General features: G+C 36.7%; 1 protein-coding gene across 1 annotated transcript in view; it reads right to left on the bottom strand.

Moving 5' to 3' along the window:
• kl-2 (dynein heavy chain 2, axonemal kl-2) overlaps window positions 1-23,649 on the bottom strand; it is a 373,042-nt gene that overhangs the window by 145,037 nt on the left and 204,356 nt on the right. Inside the window, exons 44-51 of the mRNA XM_083120771.1 lie at window positions 16,940-17,057; window positions 14,670-14,806; window positions 13,616-13,771; window positions 11,752-11,954; window positions 9,296-9,481; window positions 8,263-8,378; window positions 3,229-3,311; window positions 2,434-2,512 (exon numbers count right to left, since the gene is read on the bottom strand). Of these exons, the coding sequence (XP_082976897.1) occupies window positions 2,434-2,512; window positions 3,229-3,311; window positions 8,263-8,378; window positions 9,296-9,481; window positions 11,752-11,954; window positions 13,616-13,771; window positions 14,670-14,806; window positions 16,940-17,057 (1,078 nt within the window). The remainder of the gene's footprint in view (window positions 1-2,433; window positions 2,513-3,228; window positions 3,312-8,262; window positions 8,379-9,295; window positions 9,482-11,751; window positions 11,955-13,615; window positions 13,772-14,669; window positions 14,807-16,939; window positions 17,058-23,649) is intronic.

Below are 23,649 nucleotides of genomic sequence, written 5' to 3' on the forward strand. Positions count from 1 at the left end.
AGTGTGATTATTATATTGTTATGAGGGATAAAATTACCCTTGGTATCCCTCATTAATTTGCACCATGTGTGTTTACCAACTTATCACGGGTTGCTTAACACTTACGAAACTTTTTCTTATTGATGTAAGTGAAGCATGATGAAAACTTCAAGAGAAAAGCCAAAATGTTGTTACTTGAACCACTTTTTAAATTATTGTTGTAATGGTAGGGTAGTGCATGAACACTTTTAGCTGCTGCCTATTAAGTTCAATTAGACATCTGATTTGGTAGGATCTCCATTTATTATGTTAAATGGCAATTCACTGCTAGTTCTAGAAGTCCCGGGCAAGGGGGGGGGGGGGGTGATAGATGCCAATGGCAACCATCTTTATATATTTAGTGGGGTTGAATTGACTGAAAATATTTCACTTCCGGCATAGAACATGCTCTTTTGTGTACAGATACTACATTCATTCCTAATCCTAAAGTGTCACAGACTACAAGTTTTTAATCCCTCGTTTGTCTGTAATGATGTCATCAAAATGGCAGTCATGACGAAAATTCTATTACTGAAACTTGTTACTTCATTGCAGTTATTTATCATTCATGGCATATTATTTTTACATAATTAGCAGTATATAACTGTATTATGATAATAAGTAGGGACGTGAAGTTTTTGCTTTAATGATAACACCGAAAAGTTGAGGAAAGCAAAATAAAGTGTTTAAAATGTATTTGGGTAGGTTATGGAGGCAAGTTTTTGGTGTTTCGGAATCGCAAAAATAACGCAAATTACACCATTTTCCAGAATGACCCCGAATTTGCATTTTAACGTGAAAAATGCCACGAAATATGCAATATAAACTGGGAATAACAATATAAACTGTTCAAAAAGAACTACCTGAAGCTGTATGAGTCTGGCTGGTGAATGTTCGATTTAAAAGAGATTCTCTTGCTTCATTTTTTGCAGTTTGGCGCAGAAATGACTGCCAATGCTTTGACCTCTCCTGAAATAGAATAAGCCACGGGGATCTTCTCAGAAGGGAAGTTTCGTAGGAACGGGAAAATTTTCAGGGAGAAACGCCTGTTGTGTTGGGGATGAGGTAGTAAAGGATGTAGGTGTATGTAGGACATTTTGAGGTGTAGGAGTCAGTGAGTGGGTCGGTGAGTGAGTGAGTTTGTGAGTGAGTGGTTGGTGGGTGTCAGTGGGTGGGTGGGTGTCAGTGGGTGGGTAGGTGAGTCAGTGATTTGGTGGGTGAGTCAGTGAGTGCATGAGTGAGTGAATGAGTACGTGTGTGCGTGCATGTGCAGAAACACACACATGCACAGATGCACACAACTACAAAACATGTAATAGTAGCTAATGTTTTCTGAAATAAAGGTTGTGCATTAGGGCATAATGATATAAACAAAAAATAAAATTTATAAACTAAAGGGTTCCATCAGGGTAGATAACCATAAAAATATGTTTGCGCTCAGACAACATCTTCTGATGACGTAAACTGGAAATGCCAAAAATATTAACGATTTTGAGGGTATTGATTCATGCAGACTCCGCCTTCGGCACCCTAGCTTCGTCATATCGAGTAATTTGTGTGACCCAATGAATAAGGAAAGACATGTGGTACCCTTCGTCAAAAGGAAAAAAGAAGCAGGATCAAAACAACCAGAAAAAATATATTAAAATATGTTATTTTGGGTGTTGCGGGATGCCTATGCTCCATATTGATATAAATAACCAATCTCATATTCCCCTCACCTTTACTCATATGCTAATTGTTTCAGAAGTCTTGAGGAAGGGAGAACCACTACCCATTGTTGCATTGAGTTGGTTTTATAAGTCCACTTTATGCACAGTAAGGCTAATTGGGACTGGACCTACTGTTTAAAGTGGGATCCGAACCACTATGTGCCTCCACCAGGTATCGAACCCGGGACCCCTTGATTACAAGGTGACGACGCTACCACTGCGCCATCGGGAAGGCTGAAAGGAAAATCACTACCACCTTCACCCATAATGTATCCATGTATGCACATGAGCAAAAAAAATGGAGCAGAAACACTCAGCACTTTTTTAGTAATTACAAGACCAGTGCTGGTGCCAGACAGAACAGAGAAGGTGCATTAAAAAAAGTATTGTTGACCAAAAAAAGGAAGATGACAAACCAAGTGGGAACCAGATATTGAAAGCCCTTTATGTAAAAAAAAAATATTTTACATGGGGAATATGTTGAAATGATTTGAATTGAATTGTTGTAAGCCCACTTCCGGCACAAATAGGCTAACTGGGATGGACCTACAGTTTAAAGTAGGATCCAAACCACTGTGCACTGTGCCTCCACTGGGTATCGAACATGGGACCCCTTGATTACAAGGTGATGTAGTCACCACTACACCAACGGAGAAGCCTGGGAATATGCTGAAGTAACAAAGTATTCATGATCAATACTTACCTCCAACTGGGACAAACACTCCTTTAGTTCTCTTCTCAACTCTGCCCTCAATAATACTTTGAACATTGTTTGATGTAGTCTGGAAAAGGAAGAAATTTGTTTATTAATTTCTTCACAAAAATGCTGAAAAAAAAATTGATATAAAGCAAATTTCCTTTGGATCCATTCAATGAAAGAACTTGCTTGCTCTTTGGTCAGCATGGAAAGAACCTGAAAATCAACTTAACATTCATTTACAGACTACGAAACTACAGACTAAATAAAACACACGCCAAATTAACAACTCATTCATCTTTTTGGAACAAACATATGAGGTGGGCCTGAGCCATTACCATCACTAACCAAATCCAACCCACACACATAGCAACGCTTGAATATTGTAACTAACAATTAAGAACTGTGCTCAGAATATTTAAAAATATCAATATATAACTATTATATTGCAAATATACCAATGAATGTACCAGAGTTTTATATATAAATATTCAATTCAGTACATGGGAAATAATCATAATAGCTATCACTTAATGCACTCTTGACACCATGTTAGAAAGAAAAAGATAAAATTGGCAATTATTTACAGGATAATTCAACTCTATGAAAGCGTCGCATAGTAGTTCTGGACCAGCACATGATACCTAGAATCCGAAAAAGTGTGAGTATTGGTCATTCGTGATTAAATGTGAACCAATAATTTATCTGATATCAATACATCAATATTGGTATCATCTCAGCCCTACATTAAGCAATATAGTTTCATTCTTTTAACTAATTTCCTTCTTGCATCAATCTTACCTGTGCTGACATGTTGATGCTGAGAATCAGGAACTTCATTGGATCCAAATCTTGCAACACACTTTGTGCAATTGATGTCTTTCCTATCATTAAAAATAATTTATATCAGTAAATATTAACCGCCACTACAAAATCAATGTCAAAAAATGAATCATATACACTAGTTAAAAAAAAAATAGGTGAGCAAAACCGACCCAGAAAATGGTGCAACAATGATTTATTTTCATGTTTTTGGCATTCCATCAACAGATACAGTTACGTTGTGAACAATTATGGTGACAGCAGAACCCAAAAGGATGTTTATGCAAGTGACACATGATACGACACACTTCAGGTGAGTATACCACGGTGTAATAAGTCGATACAAACAGTGATGTTCACAACAAAAAACAATCTCTGGTAAGGTGTGTTGTCTCCATGAACTGCTAATACTGCTGCATGCCTGTTTGGCATTGAATCAATAAGATTATTGGTAAGTTCTTGTGGCAGCCTTAGCCACTCCACCAGGACAGTCATTTACAGCTGTTGAAGAGTTGCAGGAGGTCCCGGTGTAGCCGATATGCATCGTTCCAGGGTGTCCTAGACATGCTCTATTGGATTAAGGTCTGGGGAACATGTGGGCCATAACATTCTTCCATGCCCTCATCCTGAAGTATGTCATTCACCATCCATGCTTGGTGGGAGGAGGCATTATCGATGCGCCAATTTCTTCAGCCAGAGACAGAATTTGAGGACTGAGGATCTCATCTTGATACCTCTGGGCTGTCGAGATACCGTTTCAGATGACATGGAGGTTGGTATGTTGGCCATTGGTGATTCCTGCACACACTATAATTCCACCTTCACCTTACTGAGATACTTCATGCACATTAGCTGAACAAGGATGAGTTCCATGTTCCCTTCATATCAGCTAGTGTCTATTGTCAGACTGCAGACTAAAGCACTACTAATCAGGGAAGAGAACTTGACTCCACTTGGCATGCCCCTCAATCATTGTGTTCTGCAGGCTACTTTCTACGGGCCCAACGATGTTGTTCAGTCAAAGGGTCACAAACCACTGGCATTCGAACATAGAGGGCACCTTGCTGCAGTTGTTGTGAATGGTTTAGGTTGATACCCTGCATGCTGCAGGTCAGTCACAGTTTGTTACTATTCAGAAGAGCTGTTAACGGTACATACCTTATGTCCCTTGTGTCGTTGCCTGTGGATACCCTTGTCCTGGCCTCCGTCACACATTTCCCATCTCCTGAAAACATGTTCACAGGCAGAAAATGGCACTTCCGAGACTCAGCAAGGGTTTCTGCTTCATTTCTTTGCATCAGTCCCACTTCCATACTTCCAATTGCTCTCCATGTGATAGATTCTTGTAAATCGCACTGTGTCAGCATTGTTCGTATTGAATACTCCACTACACAAGCCCACATGCACTCTCTCACAGTCAGTATCACATTACTGGGGTGCCAGTGTGGCTTTTTGTGTCACGAGTCATGCCTCGTGAAATCACTCCTGAAGCTGCTGCTGCCCACAATCCAGTGTGCACCATAGAGCACAAATAAATCGTAGTTGCACAGTTTTCTTGGCCATGTATGCAGTTTCTGGCTTGCTACCCTATTTTTTTTTGACCAGTGTGTTTCATGAGTTACATAAATTTATTGAACATGAACATTTCAATTTTATTTGTTTCAAAGAGAAATGTTCAAGATCAGATAGTCCATATCTGTGGAATAAGCTGTTTAAAAAGAATATATATGGATAGGAAAACATGAATCAAACATCTTGATGCATGATATAGGGAAGGGGGAAAACTTCTTACGGTAAATTACCAACATGGCAGCCATCTTGAAGCTTACCATCTGAGAGTCAACCTTAATTTCTTAAATGGAAAGGCGATCAGGCAACATATGAAAATGGGGTAGAATTTCATGAGACACATGTTGGTGTGCTTAATTATGTCTCCAGCAGCACATACCATCATGTTTCTTCATTAAATTCTACCCCATTTTGATGTAGTTTCCATATAAGAAACTGAAGTTGGTTCCAAGATGGCATATTTCAAGATGTATGTACTGTTGCAACAAGGTTCTTTAGTTCTTCCTCAGCAGAATAATATAAGTAGAAATAAATGTTGGTACCATATGTTGGACATCCCACTCCCTCCTACATCATGCATCAGGATATTTCAATTGTGTTTCCTCTCATTTGCTAAACCACCCTATATGCTCTAACCTTGATGCAATCTAACTTCTGATGTTTCATACTAGGGTTTCAATATAGAATACAGAAGGTTGTTCGCTTTATATCCGACCATTTTTGGTCGCCGCCACCGCCGATCATGTTCTATTGGACCCCCAGCATTGTGGACTATAGCCCAGCATTGCAGTTTCCATTGCAGCAAGCTCCGGCGCAGGACAGGCATGGGAATTCAGTCCCACTCCTCCCTGCAAACTTTCCATAGACCAACCAGGGTGCACGGGTAGCGATGTTGAAGATGTCGTTTCAACAGTCCAAATGGACAAAAATCCATTGGACTGGCATCTGGGCTTTTCACAGGAATGTCTTCAAATGGAATGACACGAATTCCTAATTCCTCTGCCATTTCCTGATAAAAACGTAGTGATGTTCTGGCGGTATGACTCGAAGCCTTGTCCATATGGATCGTCACCTGGTTCGCATCCATTCCATACAATTGTGGGATGTCTCTCCGATAGAGAGGTGTCAGAATGGAGTCTTGGAAGTATCTGGCATTCACCTTCACATTTTTGTCCACCTTGCGTATCATCAACTTACCCTCATATCCGAATCCCGTCACAACCATAAAGCCACGAGGGAAACTTTCCCTACACTGACGAACAAAGTTGCTGTGCCCCTTGCCATCAATGTCACGGTATGTGATCGCCCGAATGTGACCACCAGCAGTGAGATGGACATATGATTCATCCATTGTGACAACTTTCTTCCATTTGGAACCTGCCAGGTACTTTTCATACAGTTTCCTGCAGTTTGTCTTAAGTTCGGCAATGTGACGCGGTAGAAGGTGGTGTACACGGGCCTTCCGCACACACTTCAACCTGAGGCGCTTGCGAATTGTTTTGTTCACAGTTGACAGTGCGAGGTGAAATCTGTGGGCCATATCACGTTGAGTCGGCGGATTTTCATGGCACGCTAATCGACGGATCCCCCTTCGCACTACGGGTGACACTTTGCTTGCAGCCCTTCTCCTGGTGGTTTTCGTGGGTGAATGTTTTGCAAGGAGAGCCTGTTGTGTGTAGCGGGCCACAATAGCTTTCACAGTAGTAACCCCGAGTGTTAACCCATTCTCCCGACACTGTTTCACAATGCGTACGTATGAAAACTTAGCATGGAAAAGGGCCAGTATGTAACCCTCCCAATACCGGTTGATTTTCAGCGCCATTTCATAACATTCACTACCAACACTCACGCACCTACAAGGTCAGACACAACACTGCTCCCACCAGCAGACCCATAGTTCCAGCATGATATGCCAGGTGGCACCACCGAATCAAAAATGGTCGGATATAAAGCGAACAACCTCTGTAAGAAGCACAAAGAAACACAATAATATACATGTGAATTAAAAATATTTTAAATATTTTTATCTTTTATTTTCAGCACCTCGGGACTTGTCAAACACAAGAAATGCAGAACCCACGAAATTGGTAAAGTATATGTCAGATACACAGCTCATACTCTGATAAACAAAAAAAAAAAATCAAAGACATACATGTCATTATGCACTTCTCACATGAATTAAACAATGACAGCAGACAGGCACACCAAATCTGGATCCCTATGGCAGTGGCTGCTGAAATTAATAGAACACCAGAAAAAATAGTGTCAAGGATAAGTAAGTATTTCCTTTCAGTGTATTAATTTGATTCCATGTCTTTTTTCGTTGAAACATGAACATTTTCATATCTACACATTCCTAGTATATTCCATATTTATTGTAATTTTCTCCTCACTTTCCAGTAATATTTTTTTTTCTAATGTTGTTTTTTGACAGTTACATATCTCTTGTATTTCTAGTACTTCCATTTGGTAAAGTCATGAAAAACATTGAACTGAGATCATATACCTCTATTTCCGGTTTCTAAAAAATAATTTACACACACCTAGGTATATTAAGTGGGTAGAAAATACATCTTATGAGAAGATCAATCATTATCAGTATAATACATGATGATAACTATTTCTATATCAAGGTTACACCTCAAAAGCATATTCAGTACAGCAATTACCATTGTATGCTTTTCCATGAACTCTTAACTATTCCATAGCCATTCCTACCTGGGCATTGTACACCCCTGTTCACATACAGTGCACACTTTGTAGGGTTGATCAGTTGAAGAATGCACCACTACAATAGGAGTGTACTTTTCCATTATTACCACAATCATGCAAAATTTTATACTTATAAATTTCTTCCTCCAAGTTAGCAATAAAAAAGATGACCTTAATATACTTGATAGGGATATATGACTGCGTCTGTCTAACATTATTTTCCAATTTTAAATACACGACAGAGTTAGGGTCAATTGCTTGATAGAGAGAGATTATTAATGCATTATTTCTATAAATGTGACCTGCTTCTACAATTCAATGATTATTAGAGCTTTTAGGAACGTAGTAGTAAAATTAAGATGTATTCTGTTTTTTATTAGATTTCTGGATATGCAGTTTCTTTCAGTAAAACAATATGCTTCTGAATTCTGCTTCAATAAATCATAGGAACATACAAAAATATGGCACTTCTCTTCTCACTTTATCACACTTTATGCATATATCTCAACAGTTTGAAATTATCATTTGTATGGGTTATTAATCATATTTTTGACTACATAGGCAATTCCAAAAAGAATAACGTCAAAACAGGAACACTTAAAACTTACGAAGCTTATCCTCTTGGTTCACAATGCAATGGCTCCCACGCTAAACATGAGTAAAGCCAAAGGTTCATGAATACTAATGGAGTAATGATTTAGAATCAGGCAATTTTTTTAAAAAAAATCTTACCTACACCAACAGCTCCCACTAGAAGTATAGGGTAGGCCTTCTTCAGTAAGTTTGCAACAAGAAAAGTATAGCGAACAATGTCTATAGCTGGGACAATTATCTTGTAGAAAGGCAACCTGTAATGAAACACAGAGAGTCATATTAGAGTGAAGAAAATTAATAGAGTGGAACACTGATTTCACATTATCCAGAAACCTGTGAATTAAAATTTTATGTACAATTTATATGTAATTTAATGATAGCAGGTAAGTAGAGCATAATGAAGAAAAATGTACAATTAATAATTCACAACAAGTAATGGCACAGAATTTACTTAGTAAAGAGAATTGTAAATTGGGATTTTTATAGAACTGCAGTAATTTCCTGTGACTTTCTCTAGATAGCCAAAAATGACTAATTCAAACTAAAACTAAGACTATGCTAATACTCTTACAGATTCCCATTGATACAAATACTGGAAAATTGTAATAATTTAAAACAGTTCATTCAACATTCATCTTTCACACCAGATAATTATTTAGTCAGAAAATTAATTTCTTGCCAAAATGTTGGTGCGAAAATAATGGAAATTATGCATTTCATAAAATTTCCAGGATATTTAAGACTCCACCAAAGTGCCATGTGGTACTTTTTGAGACCGCACGAAACAGGTGGTGTCAGCGATTAACTTTCAACCAATAATTTTTGGATACAGGCATCAGTGCTATCGGTCAATACTGATACATTGGTTCTGGTATTGGTTCATCCCAATAGTACTGATAAAATTTCATTCATTTACTTTATCCATTTATACATTTTTCTGCCACTTTTGGCTAATTGCAAGAATGAGGATGAGTGATGAAACTGATGAATGGACATCCACAAAGAACACCCATTTTCAGGCTGGGATTCGAACCCATTACCCATGGCATCATAGCATGCTGTGCTAACCACTCCACCATGGAAATCAGCTTAACAGATACTGATATCGGTTCAAAGTGGGATCAGCTCAGTCTTAATCAGGATATTCTTTTCAGCATCCAACAACACTTACTCTGGATCATATTTCCAGTTTGCAGGCAGCCTTTCCTCCCAGTGAACCCAACCCTTAGAACGGGGATCAACAAAATACTCGTAAACAGTGTCTACAGAAGGAAATATTCCCTCCAGTTCTCTCAAGTATGGATCCAATTTGTATCTTCCATCTTCATCCACAGTGCAGCAAACTGACCATATCAAACTAAAACAAGCACAAGAATGCATAATTAATTAACTTTATGTACAAATAAAAATGTAGCAATACAAATTTTCAATTTACTATCAGTGATCAATATTTTTAACGTGTTTCTAAGAAGCAAAATATGTGATGGAAGCATTGTTGATTTCATCTGTGCACATAATAATTCAAACCATTTACTAGGGATGAAACATATTATTCAGTACTCTATCGACATCAGCAAATATACACACATTCATGTATCAGTTTATGAGGTTCTTTTCCTAATATCATCACTGATCCAACATATCTATAAATAATCAGTAATTTAAATCAAAACTCTGTCATTTTTTGTTAATATTGTTATTGATTGATGGATTGATTTGATGTTTTAAGTCCACTTTATGCACAGTGAGGCTAATTGGGACTGGACCTACAGTTTAAAGTGATATCCGAACCACTATGTGCCTCTGCCGGGTATCGAACCTGGGACCACTTGATTACAACGCGACGACGCTACCACTGCACAATCGGGGAGGCCCCAGTTAATATTGTTATAAATCTCAATGTATTATTCTTATGCTCTGGTTTTGTAAAGTTAATGTCTAAATGCACTGGATAGTTTTCAAAGGCAAATCCCATTGCAGTAATTTGATTACATACATTAATTAAGAATATTAATGAAGCATGTGTCAGTGGCAGAGCACAGTTCTGTGCCTCCCGCTCCACCCGCCTTCCCACAAGTAAAACTTTCAGGGTCTTTAGTGAAAAAAAAAATGAGAATACTACAACGTATATACAAATTGATGATGGCAGATGGGTGGATGAATGTACAATAGTTAGCTGGTTCAAATTAATACAAAAAAAGGGAAAAAGTGGAAAACTACAAAAAAGTAAAGATCTGCGTATTAATAAAACTGTTTTACTAAAACTTGAAATCAGTGCACAATTCCATATTTAAATATTCCCAGAAGAACCAATCCCTTGTGAGATCTGAAACTAGTGCGAAGTGTTGAGTTCTTTGTTAAATTTCCTATGTGTCTCCTTTAAAAGAATGTGGAGTAAAGAGCAAAATGTTTAATCTGCTGTGCATCACACAGATATCACAGTTTGAGGAAAACTTAAAAGCATTAAGCAATTATGGTTACACTACCTCTCCCCCCCACCTCCATTCAAATTTTCCAGGGTCTTGTGACTTCTATACAGATCAGCCAATATGAAACTTTTGTTGATATCAACATACTACCAATAAAAAATATTACCGATAACCAATATTCTACAAAGCTAATTTAAAAGTATATAAGTTGTAAATGCTCCTTAAACATGATTGGTCTATTAACCTCCTTAATTAATATATGTCACCATGAGTCTAATCTTAGAAAAAGTAACTGAATGCAAAAACCATTTACTTTCCAAAATATGGGTATATGAATTCTATATCCTTGTATATACTAAGTACAAAAGAAAGATGCAGGCAGTGGAGATGAAATTTTTAAGGAGTATATTGGGAAGACTAGAAAGGATAGAATAAGCAATGAGGAGGTCTGACAGACAGTGGGGGTGGTGAAGCTTCAGGACAGAATAGACCAGGCACAGATGAGATGGTTTGGACACATGAAGAGGATGGGTGCAGAAAGACTGTCAGTAATAGCTTACAATGCACAAGAAGTGAGAGTAAGGCCAAAGGGGAGACCAAGATGTTGGTAGAAAGAGCAGATAGGGAAGAGTGTTAGGAGAAGAGGACAAGATTGGAACACCGTTGAAAGAGAGGAGTGGTGGAAGACCAGAAGAAAATGGAGAGCCTTGACTTCTGTGCCGACCCAGCCAGAGGCAGGAAACGACAAAGAATGATGATGACCCTTATATTCATAAAAATAATAATCAAATGGCAGAATTTTGTACTAAATTACAGGCTGTTCATAGATATATCTGATTGGTAAAAATATTGGTAACTTTACCAATAAGCCAATAAAACTGCTCGTGCCAATACAGTACTGATTAATCTGTCCATTGCATAAAATTATATATCAATTAAGTTATCCAAGGAGTTCACCCTTACAAATTCTACATGATGATTTTCTTCTTATATTGCAATAATTCATCTTGTGTAAAAAGCAGGAAGGCCATGAAAGAGTTTAGTTTATAACAAAAAAGAATTATTTATCTTGTAGTCTACAGTTATTACAAGCATAAAAACACAGGTTTTTTTTTTTGTAATAACCTTAGACTACAAGAGAAATAATTCTACAATGCACGCAATGTGTACATACAAGAACAACAAAAATAAAACTTACCAAAAAACAAACCACTGCTTGACAGCTGTTTCAAATAGGTCTTCTTCATTGGGATCGACCCCATGTGCCTTTGTCATAAAGCACTCAAGTAATCGGCACAGAGAAATAATAGAAGCCAACTCAGGCACAGGTACAAGATCTTTACAGTTACGTCTTTTGAACTCAAGGATATCACTAATGTATTTCTGGAAGTGTTCTTTGAGCTGCAAAACAGAACAAAAATACAAATTGAAATTAGAAGGAATAAGAGATAATTACTAGGATTTGAATTTTCTGTAATTACATATTTTATCTTTTGCATGTAGACAAGAAAAATGACAAATGTTGGCTAATCAAAATGTTAGAAATGAAATACATTAATTTCATGTTCTTCTTGAAGGTTCACATAACCACTTTTGGTACATACAAAATAATCTAACACAGTTATGTTTAGTGATTTTATCTGCGACGTTTCGTTCTGGTTTCCCAGAACTTTCTCAAGCTAAACTAAGATATACATACAAAAACACAACCTCACATGCTAGTCACTCTACACTTCTAAGACAAGAATGTGTCCTTATTTCCTCCTAGGTAAACTGTTTTTGACTTGTAGGTGTTCCTTACAGCTGGCTGTTTCTCCCCCTCCCCTTCATCCTGCAACCTACTCTTCTTGTCTCCCCTTCCCTCCTCCTTCTGGTGGCACTTACCTTCTCTTTCTCCTTTAACTCATCTGGCAAGATAAAATCTTCCATTTTTGTGCAGAAAATTTAAGGTGGCTCAGGAAACTTAACTTAACTTACTTTCCACATGCTTTTTTATCAGTTCATACCAATTTCCCATTAGTTTTTGTTTATTTTCTCTCCCCTGTTTATGCATATGTGCTTTGTCTCTGCTACTATTCTCTCTATTTCATTTTCCCTCTTCTCCTTCATTTGTACTTTCTTGATCTTGTGCCCATTTGTCAACATATGCTCACTCAATGCTCTTCTTCGATCTTCCTCTTTAATGTCTCTCCTATGTTCTTTAATTCTTTCGTTGATGCTTCTCCCTGTCTCTCCTATGTACTTGCTTGTACATCCACCACATTCTACTTCATATACCCCTGCCATTGCCAATTCATCACTCTCCTTCTCTCCTTTGTATTCATTAAACCATTTCTTAATCCTCTTTGGTGGCTTGAAAGCTGCTCTTAGTCCATACTTTGCATAGATGTTTCTTATCTTTTTCTCCATCTTTCTTCTGAATGGCACACTCACATACTTCTTCTCTTCCTGTGCATTCTTATCCTCTTCTTGTTTTTCTTTATTGTTTGTCTCTTTTGCATTGTCTTCTCTGTTCTTCTTATGATGATGCTTTGTATCTATTTTCGTGTGCTGTCTCCATTATCAACTTCATTTCTCTGTCATAGCTTGGTTTGTTGTTGCATAATCTCATTGCTCTCCATACAAAATTAATGTAGCTTGAGAAAGTTCTGGGAAACCAGAACAAAACGTCGCAGATAAAATCAATAAAAACCACTAAAAATAACTGTTAGATTATTTTGCACGTTAATTTCATGTTACATATTCTTGGGTGCATTACATATTTTTGCACAAAATGCAATATTTGCACAATTTTTCTAGTTTTCATGTGGTAATGCAGAATTATTTGAGACACAAACACCAAAAACATAATTTGTCCAAAAAGTTGGTAATTTTTTGTGATTGTGGCAGTCTTTTCTTTAATAATCCAATGATATTTTTCTTGTATACGTTGCATCATGCTACTACAATTGTTGTCCAGATTGCAGCACCACTCCCGAAAATTTTGGATAATACCTCGTATCAGACAATGTTTGCCTAACTTCAGAAAGTTATAACAAACAGCAAGTTGGAAAAATCCTCACCTTCTCCACAATTAATTTGTTTGGCTGCCTCTGCAACCATGACTGAACATACGGCTTCCAACCCAAATCTTTGTAATCACTGTAAACCATTCCACACCTGGAGACAGTGGCTGGAGATGCAACTGCCAAATCTCCTACTTCAAACAGAAGGGAAACCTGAAATGTAGCAATAGCTCAGTAGAAAATAAACTCTGCATGCAATGGTGGTGATACTGAAAATATTATTAATATCCAACAAGAACATATGTAATAATGATTATGATTGCATCTTACCTGCACTGTTACAAATACAGAAATAGTAAAGTAGAAATATTTTGCACTTATGCTAAAACACTGGTCTTGCAAGATGTTGCAAGTCCTTTGCCTTCTTTAAGGTTGTGGTAGATGGGCTCTTGGAGTACCTCCAAAACCAATCCCTAGCCGATAATGAGAGGCACTGACGTCAGTCGATTTGTATCAAATCTAATTTTCTTGAACTGGTTAGTTTCCTATTCCACATAAACTAAAATCTAACTACCAGTAAATGTGCCGTGTAAATTCATAGCTCAAGCAGGCTTGAAATTAATTTCTTTCACAAATGTATAATAATTTCATGCAATTTGTGTAATATATTTGTCTAAGAAGTAAATGTGCTGTGTTAAATTTCATAATGACAAACAAAAATCAGAACACCTGTTCACTGATCCTAAACTGATATATGTCTGTCAAAAATCCATATCAGTTCATTGAACTGTTAACAGTGTCTTGATGTGCAATCAGTTTGGTTGCCATTTGGAATTAGGTATAAACAATTCCACCCTGAATGAAATCCCTTGTTACATTCCTCTGGACTTTTAATTCAGGTTCAAAAAGATAAACTACTTCTGAATCAATGTTTCCATTTCAGTTGCAAACCCCTGCCACACATACTGTGAGCCATGGGATTATAAAATGTTTCAATGTTGACTTTATGGTAGAGAGCCCTAAATTGTTTTAACATTTCTTGTTTTGAGACTATGTTCAAAATCTTGAACAAAAAGTAGCTTTCCTGTGCATAAAGTGGACTGAAACTTACCTGCTCAGGCATAGTAATCCTCTCACTGTTTATAAGTGTGAGTACTTTATTATCGTCCATAACACTGTTCATATTTTCAATCCATACTGCATCCACAGGTCCATCAAACACTATCCACTTCTCATCAGGTTTTTCATCTGAAATAGTTAAGTTTGAAAAAATAAGTAAGTACTCATTTGGGAAATATTATTTACACTTTCAGAATAATACTTAAAATTATTTTCAGAATTATTGATAATGTTGAAGAGAGTTTTTTTTTAATGTAAAACTAATTCATAAATTCAACCTTACATAAACCATTGAATTTTGCAGTTGAATGGAAAGCCATTCAGTAACAATGAAGAGCACCAAGCATTTTTGGTGGTAACATTTCTTAAAAACAATGGCATTTGTCAGCACTTGAATATTTATGATAATGAAAATTTCCAAATACATTAAAGGTGTAGGTAACAACTTTCAGAGTGACAGGCTCTGCTTTAAAGTGAAAACTTCAAGTGTGAAATCCAAAAAATGTCCAATGAGGGTGGAAGGTTATTGTTGAAAGTTCTGTCATTGTTACTTAAGCATGAGAGTATTCCAAACCTTGCCTAAAACAGTACAGTTTAATCCATAGAGAATGGGACTGACTAAATTTAGTGTTCCCAGCTTAAGCCTTCTCATGAAGGGAACTTCGTAAGAAAGATCACTCAGTCTCAACACCTATCAGTCCTTCTGTTCAGTGAACAATGTATATAATTAGTGTTTTTATCTTATTTTCCTTTTTTGTGTATATGCATCAGTATCAAGTGAAAAATGATTTTATATAATGTGTGAAGTGTGTGGGAGTAAGAAACTGCGGAACTTCCCGCATACTTGATTACGGGAACTTACACCCACAAGTAAATTCGGGAACGTCCAGAGAGGTGAGCCAGGGTTTGCTTGGGCGTTGCCACAAGAAAAGAACAGTCATCATCAGAGAGTCGTCAGAGGAACCGTGACACACGCACACGGTTACAAGTGCGCTGTAGAGACATTCTACAGCCGAATAGACAGTCCTTCGTGTATATTGTTTAGTTATTATATAGTCCTTCGTATATATTGTAGACATTAAATGTATGTATATATCGTCTTTGTTAGTTTGTTACTTAACCAGACACCATGCGGGAACCGACGCATTTAGGATAATTCGGGCCAGGGTGGAGTTCAGCCAGTTAGCCAATGTAGTGCGGGGCTTTCTGGAAAGTGACACTCAACACCTTCTCTGGGGACAATTGGAGAGCAAGGTGTGTAGGAACCGAAAAAGGGTTGTGGCAGAGATGAAGCAAATAAGGGACGAGTGGTAGCAATGCTCCTGAAATGTTGCTCTGAGCCATGTGAGGTTACAAAGAAGGATTTCAAAGTGTTAAGAATCAGCACCACAATATTTTATAAAGTTATTTTGAAAACATATGTCGCTTGCATTTTTTTTTAAAAAAATTGAATTTTCAGGTATATCTGCTGCACCCTGTGTAAACATTTAATGAAGCTGGATGGCGATGGTTAAAAAAAAAAAAAAAAAACTACAAGTGCACTTTAGAACTGCCTCACATATACAAATACTAATGCTTGAAAATTGTAATTAATAGTTATTCAAAATTTTCAATCATATTAATGTGTACATAGTCCACTGCAATTATATGCATCAATTTACCATAGTATTTCTTTAAAATATTTAAGAATTACATCAAAATATTAAAATGGTTGTCATGAAATTATTAAATAAACTTTTGGACAAGTGTTCTTGGGTTACCAGCAAGGTTAAATTGGCATTACGTGGACACTAATGCATCTTTAACCTGGCTGGTACCCCAAGAATATTTGTACAAAATATGTTACCAGGAAAGCTACAATTCCTGAAATTAACATTTTCACTCAATGCGGGTGCAAAATTTTTAAATTTTCAAATCTTGCATAATTTTCAGGACAATTAGACTCCATGAATGTTCATGTAGCATTTATATAGCTACCACAAGACATCCAAACTCAGTATCAGTGAAAATATTCTCACTGATACTTTTTGATACCAATACCACTGCTATCAGTCAACACAAATAACAGTTCTGGCTCAGCCTAGCACCTTTTCAATTGAATATGGTCATTTTTCACATCTGTAAAGAAAATTCATTCAGAATGCTTTGGTGCTAAAAACTCATGCATAATTCCAAGAATTCAAGGAATTTCCAATTGGTAAACACTTTTAGCTAATTAATTGTGTCAAGATTTAAGTATTGCTTCAATTTTGCATGTTTTACCTGCACAAGTTTGCCTCATGACAGATGAAAGAACTCCATCAAGCCACTCATTGGTACTGAGATCAAATTCTCCATATAGTTCTCCCAAAGATAATGCCTTTGGATTTATAGGATAATCCTAGGGGAAAATTAAACCATAAATTATCTACAGACATCATAAACGTACACACTAATATTATTATTTGAAACTTAAGCTAAAATGTAGATTTTTTAACTTCCAACATTCAATTGAAAGGATATAAATGTACCATCATGGTACCATGGTAATTTACCCATTTACTTTCAATGGAATCGTTACAACTCAGAAGTGATATTAGAAATTCCACATGTCCCAATGACATGTACTGTTGAGTTAAAATATATAGTATTTCTGAATGACTCACAAAGAGATAAGAGTATAACCCAAAATTCAATAGATCATGAAATGCCCGATAGTACTTTCTATACATTTTAAAAATATATTCATACCTTCAAAAAGGGAAAATATTTATATTAGGAGCAACAATACTAACAATTAATAAAAACAAATAGAATAGAATTTCTTACATACATCATGGTAATTGCAAAATATTTGTTCGTGAGTTGTGTTTATAATATAGGAACAATGTATTTAGTTCTAATGTGTAGAATATCCACTGAGACAGTAAATTACACTGACATTAAATGTAGAACATATTTCATTTAACAATGCTATTTGGTGAGTACCAAATTTGACATTGCATTTCAAGTTATGATACTTGCATAATGCACCCACATTAAAACTCCCAATAACAACAGAACTGTCTCTGTGACATGACGTTATACATACTCGTATAATGAAGAAAGCCATGAGTCAGGGATATAAACATCGTGAAATTCAAAGGAAAATTGCAGTTTCCTGCCTAGGAATTCCAGAGAGGGAGAAGGTATGATTGTATGGAGAGTACAGGGAACCTCAATCATACATTTTTCAGGAACATTTTGCTATGTTGGAACAATGAAGATTGAATGTATAAATGCAAGAACATGTAAAATACAGGAACATAAAATCAGAATTCCACTTTAGTGGTTATATTTATACATGTGACCTTTTTTGGAGGGTGGGGTGATTAAAATGGAGAACTTAACCTCATTCCCCAGTCACAAATAACTAATATTTACTTGGTTTATATTGCATACAAGTTTATAAAATTAACAGGGAACTATTGAGATTAAGAACGCTGTATCAATGTCGATATTTGTTTTAAGTTGTTGATTTTGATTCGTTTTTGTTATATGTAAGAAGATTGACTTAAAAATGTCTTGTGTTAAAAATCGAAAATAAGTTTAAATCAAATGTTATAAAGTGAAATAATATTTTGGAAGTTGAGTTGCGTTGGTTAATTCTTGCAATGTAAGTATAATAACATTATGAAAACCAATTGAGCGCTGAGGACTTGCAATTTAATTCTAAAATTGTGTTAGTCTGCTTATCCTTCGCGTACAATATATATTCAGTGTGAAGTATCGTTGCAAGAAATTGGTGGCCAATGTGCAGGAATTTGGTTACACTGAAGAATTGTAAATTTTAGACTTATTAGTGTCCCTTCCTTTGTGTACTTCATATTTTCGTTCTGTTGTCGTGAATACAAATTAGTGCAATGACAACGAAGAATGTTCCTATCGTGCCATTACCTACGGGTACTTCAGATTTTAATGCTCAATTATTGGTCATGTTTCGGGAATTGAAGGAATCGAATGACAGCATAAGGCAAAATTTGTCTGAGCTTGAAAAATCTCAGAAGAAGCAGTTGTCATCTCAGAAAGAGCAGTTGTCAGAGCTTGAGAAATCTCAGAGAGAGCAGTTGTCAGAGCTGGAGAAATCTCAGAGAGAGCAATTGTCAGAGCTGGAGAAATCTCAGAGAGAGCAATTGTCAGAGCATGAGAAATCTCAGAGAGAGCAATTGTCAGAGCATGAGAAATCTCAGAAAGAGCAATTTGCAGAACTTGAAGACAGAACGGTGAAGTGTATGGAAAATATGAACAACACTGTTAAGGAGTTGGGCAACTCACTCCGGATGGAGATTGGGCAGGTTGCTGAAGCTTGCAAAACAGCAAATGATCAAATAAAGGGACACGTTAAAGTGTTGGATGAAAATTTCCAACGGTTGAATATATCTGCTGAAGCGAATACCAACAGCATTCGTAAGTTAGAAGATAGTGTTGCTGGATTGGGTTTGCAGGTAAACGAGCAGTGGAATGTTATCAGCCAGATTAGGGAAAATAATAATGAAGGTTTAATTCAAACGTGTTGAGATCTGTGAAGCACGATTAAGTGATGTAACAGCTAAACTGCTGATGACTAATACTTCAACAATCCATAGAGCTGCTGGGAACAATGGCAACAACATTACTGAAATTTCATGTAATCCAGAGCATCCTGTATCTTTATCCTTGTCATCTTCCAGTGCTTCAGAAGATGAATCTTTTCCATTGCATATGTCAGGAAAACGTAAATCTACAGGAAATCCTAAATCTAATTTGTCAGCTCCTACTTCACCAGTTAATTCTCGATTAAAGAAGCCCCATAAAACTTCACATGTTAGTTATGTTGATCCAGCAAATAATGCTTCACAATCTAGCAATATAGACTCTGATATGTCTGAAGTAAACAAAACTATATATAATTCGCAAGCAACTTCTGGAAAACGATTTAAACCTAATTATAACACGAAGCACCATAGGCACGCTACTATCATTGATTCTGATACAAATAAACCATCTACTTCTAAGGAACAACCACGAAAGTATCTACGGTTGAATGACTTGAATATGTTGCCTAAATTTTCTGGAAATCCAGAGAAATCTAGCCCAAGGAAGTTTATTAAAACCTTAACTTCACATTTGGATTTGCTTCAGATTCCAAACGTTCAGAGATTGGAATGTATTCGGAATTGTTTTCAAGGGCCAGCCGAGGGATGGTACAATACGCACGTGGATTCCTTTATGACATACAAACATTTTGTACATGAGTTTCTGAACCAGTACACTTCATACTCATTGACGCAGGCTCAGTTGTCCGAATTGAGGAACAGAAAGTATGATCAAAATAGCAGTATGAGCATGGAGGCGTTTGCCACTCGTACTTATTCAACATATTACAATTTGGTAGAGCGTCCTAAAGATGCAGAAGTCATAGACATTTTGATTAATCAGTTTCCATCGATTACGGCACAGACGATATTAGGTGCTGGCCTAACGAAGGTTGACGACGTTATTAATTTATTGAAGAGACTGGATTTGATAAAGACCAGATCTGGTAAGAAGTGTGATTTGCCTAGTGATTTTGAAGTGAGAACATCCAGGTTTACTAAGGAATCAAATGCGTCAGATTTCAGAGATAAACAAAGGTACAAAGTTCAGACAGTTAACACGCAACCAAGAAACAGCGAGCAAAATCCTAATCAAAGAAATAATGGACAGTTCTCTCGCAACAATAGAGATTCTAATTCTGGTTCTACACCCGGTGGTAACTCGTATAATAGAGGGCAAAATGTAAATGACAATTCTGATCGGCTTCAGGACTTTACATTCAGAAGAAGGAATCAAAATAATTATGGCAATCAACAGTTCTTTAGAAGAGACTTAAATGCAAATAACAGAAGTTATAACAATACCCAATTTCGACGAGACAGTGCGAGACCACAGAATGATAGACGTTCTAATACAAGGCAAGGTTATCTACAAACGAGGTCCAATTCAGATCCTAATGTGGCTTGTTTGCCTTATTCCCCGAACAATAGTCAAGGTTTAATCAGTGAAGTAAATTTATGTTGTAATTGTCGTCAACCCTGTGAACAATCATTCGCTTCTCTAAACAGTAATGCTATTTCAGGTAGCCGATTGAATGAAAACGCTGTTTCATTTGATCCCAGAGAAACACAAGTTAAAGAATTAATACAACCAGTGATGGAGTCACAGTCAAACGAACGCCGTGGGTAAATGTAGCCCGATTTACTCGCAGTGAGAATACAGAGGGCTGTGTTGCAAGTTTTAACACAGAATATGGTTCACAAAATGTTCAGTCACAAATTACAAATATTTTTCCTGTATATGATAATTTTAAAGACAATGACCAGCTAGCAGTGTTTTTCCAATTGGAATGGTACGAAGAGGAACCCACTTGGACCATGGATGATAGTGGTGTACCATTTCCTATTACCGACGAAACCTGTTATTTTTGGGTCCATTTGTAATTTAATAATTCGATGTATTATTGACAGTGGAAGTCAATGTAATCTAATGAGTTACGAATTATGGTGCAGTATCAAGTCCATTGTACAAAGTGCAAAATTGGAATCCATAGATCAGGTAAAATTATTACCATTTGCTGGACAACAAAAATTTCGAGTTGTTGGTAGGAAAATCCTTCACCTTTTAATACAGTCGGAGACTTTTCCGTTGGAAATGTTTGTGTTAAAACAATTACATGCAGATATAATCTTAGGTATACCATTCCTTAGGCAATATAAAGCTATACTGAATTTTAGACAGGAAGAAGTTACATTGGTATCTCCTGCAAAACAAGAGGTGACACAGTCTTTGTATCGACTGAAGCCTAACGATCAGCATGTTGATAAAAGGGTTGAGTGCATTTCGGCAGAAAATTTGCCGATGAACATAAATTCCGAAGAAATCTACATAGTAACTGAAGAGAAAATTGTATCAACAGTACAAAATTGTAGTAAACTCTCCTCACGTCAGCAAGCGCTCTTACGTGAGTTGCTATTAAAATATAGAACGCAGTTTTCGAATAAGCCTAGACCCGCTAATGTTGAACCATACAAGATAATGTTGGATACTGATGTACCAATTCGTGCTCCAATTTATCCGATTCCTTTTGCTAAAAGGACAGCTTTGGAGAGTGAATTGAATAAATGGAAGAACTGGGGCATTATAAAGGAAATGTCGTCCCCTTACCTCAATCCATTGCACATAGTTCCAAAGGCAAATGGAGAATGGCGTCCAGTGGTAGACTTCCGTCGTTTGAATCAGCATGTGATTTCCCCTCTCACTCAAGTCGAACCCATAACTGAACTTCTGCAACACTTTTATGGTGCTACATTCTTTAGTTCAATTGATTTATCATGTGGATATTTCCAGATACCACTAACTCCAGACTCCTATCCATATACGGCTTTTTCATACAGAGGGCGCCAGCATGTGTTCTGTTATTTACCTTTTGGTATTAAATCAGCGGTGTCTGTGTTCATGGATCGCATGAACAACCTTTTTGGACCGGAAACCAGTTCTTTTGTGTTGGTATATATTGACGATATTCTTATTTTTAGTTCGACTGCTAGTGAACATTTCAAACATTTGGAGTATACATTGCAGGTTCTTCGAAAGGCAAATATGTCCATTAAGTTTGCAAAGTGCAAGTTTTTCCAGGAAGAAATTCTGTTTCTTGGACATGTAATATCTGGCACAAAAATTAAAGTGGATCATTCTAAGGACGCAGCATTGTTGCAATTTCCAGTCCCAAACAATAAGAAATAACTGAAAAAATTCATTGGATTGGCAAACTGGAGAAGCCGATTTATTCCTAACTACTCGCATATAGTCACACCATTATACAGCCTGTTACGTAAGGATACTATTTATGAATGGACTCCGATACATCAAGAAGCTTTCGTTAAGTTAAAGAATGCATTAGTCGTTGCCCCAGCCCTACGACAGCCTGATTTCAGTTTGGAATTTTCTATATCCGTTGATGCTAGTCAGAAAGGATTAGGAAGTGTATTGTGGCAAGAAGCAAGTGATGAAACACGTGTCATTCAATATGCCAGTCGTACACTTCGTGGTACAGAGGCGACTTACAGTACTCATGAACTAGAGTGTTTAGCTATTCTTTTTGGAGTAGAAAAATTTTCGATATACCTTAAGGGAAGGCATTTCCACATTTACTCTGATCATAAGTCACTTTCCTGGTTGGAAACTGCAAAGTCATTGAACCCTCGTTTAACTAGATGGGCACTGAAATTACAGTCCCATGATTTTACCTTTCATCACGTGTCAGGTTCCTCTAATTTTATAGCAGACACTTTGAGCAGGTTCCCAGTGAGTGAATATAATAAAATACCTGGAGAATACCTGTATATAAATCAAGTGATACTAGATTTTAAACAGGAGGAAGTCTCAAATATGTGGTGCACTGCACAAAGTCAGATGAGACCTGTAATCGTATTATAAATTCACTTAAGGATGACTCCTTGCATAGAATTTCAAGTAAATATTTTCCACATGAAGATATTCTGTTCTACAGAGGAAAACCTGAGGAAAGATGTAAAATTTTTGTTCCTGAGGAACTTATTCCCTTAGTGCTGCATAAAGTCCATGATTTAAAAGGTCACTTTGGTTATGATAAAGTTTTAGCACAGTGTCAGAAAGTTTACTATTGGCCACGCATGAGAAGGAGTATTCGACATTATCTAAGAGATTGCTTGGAATGTGCAAAATCTAAATCAATAAGCCAGCCAATATTTCGGGACGAATATCATATATTATCTACTCAGCCTCACAAATTTCTATCAGTAGATCTTATTTGAAAACTTCCCAAATCTAAATGTTACGAATATTTGTTGACTATTGTGGATATTATGTCAAAATACATTATGATTTATCCTCTGAGAAAGGCCACTACCAGAGAGATTGTTAATCGTTTTGAGGATGGTTATTTCAAGCATTATCCT

This window comes from Lepisma saccharinum, chromosome 4, assembly GCF_977018435.1.
Source record: "Lepisma saccharinum chromosome 4, izLepSacc3.1, whole genome shotgun sequence".
Taxonomy (NCBI): Eukaryota; Metazoa; Arthropoda; class Insecta; order Zygentoma; family Lepismatidae; genus Lepisma; species Lepisma saccharinum.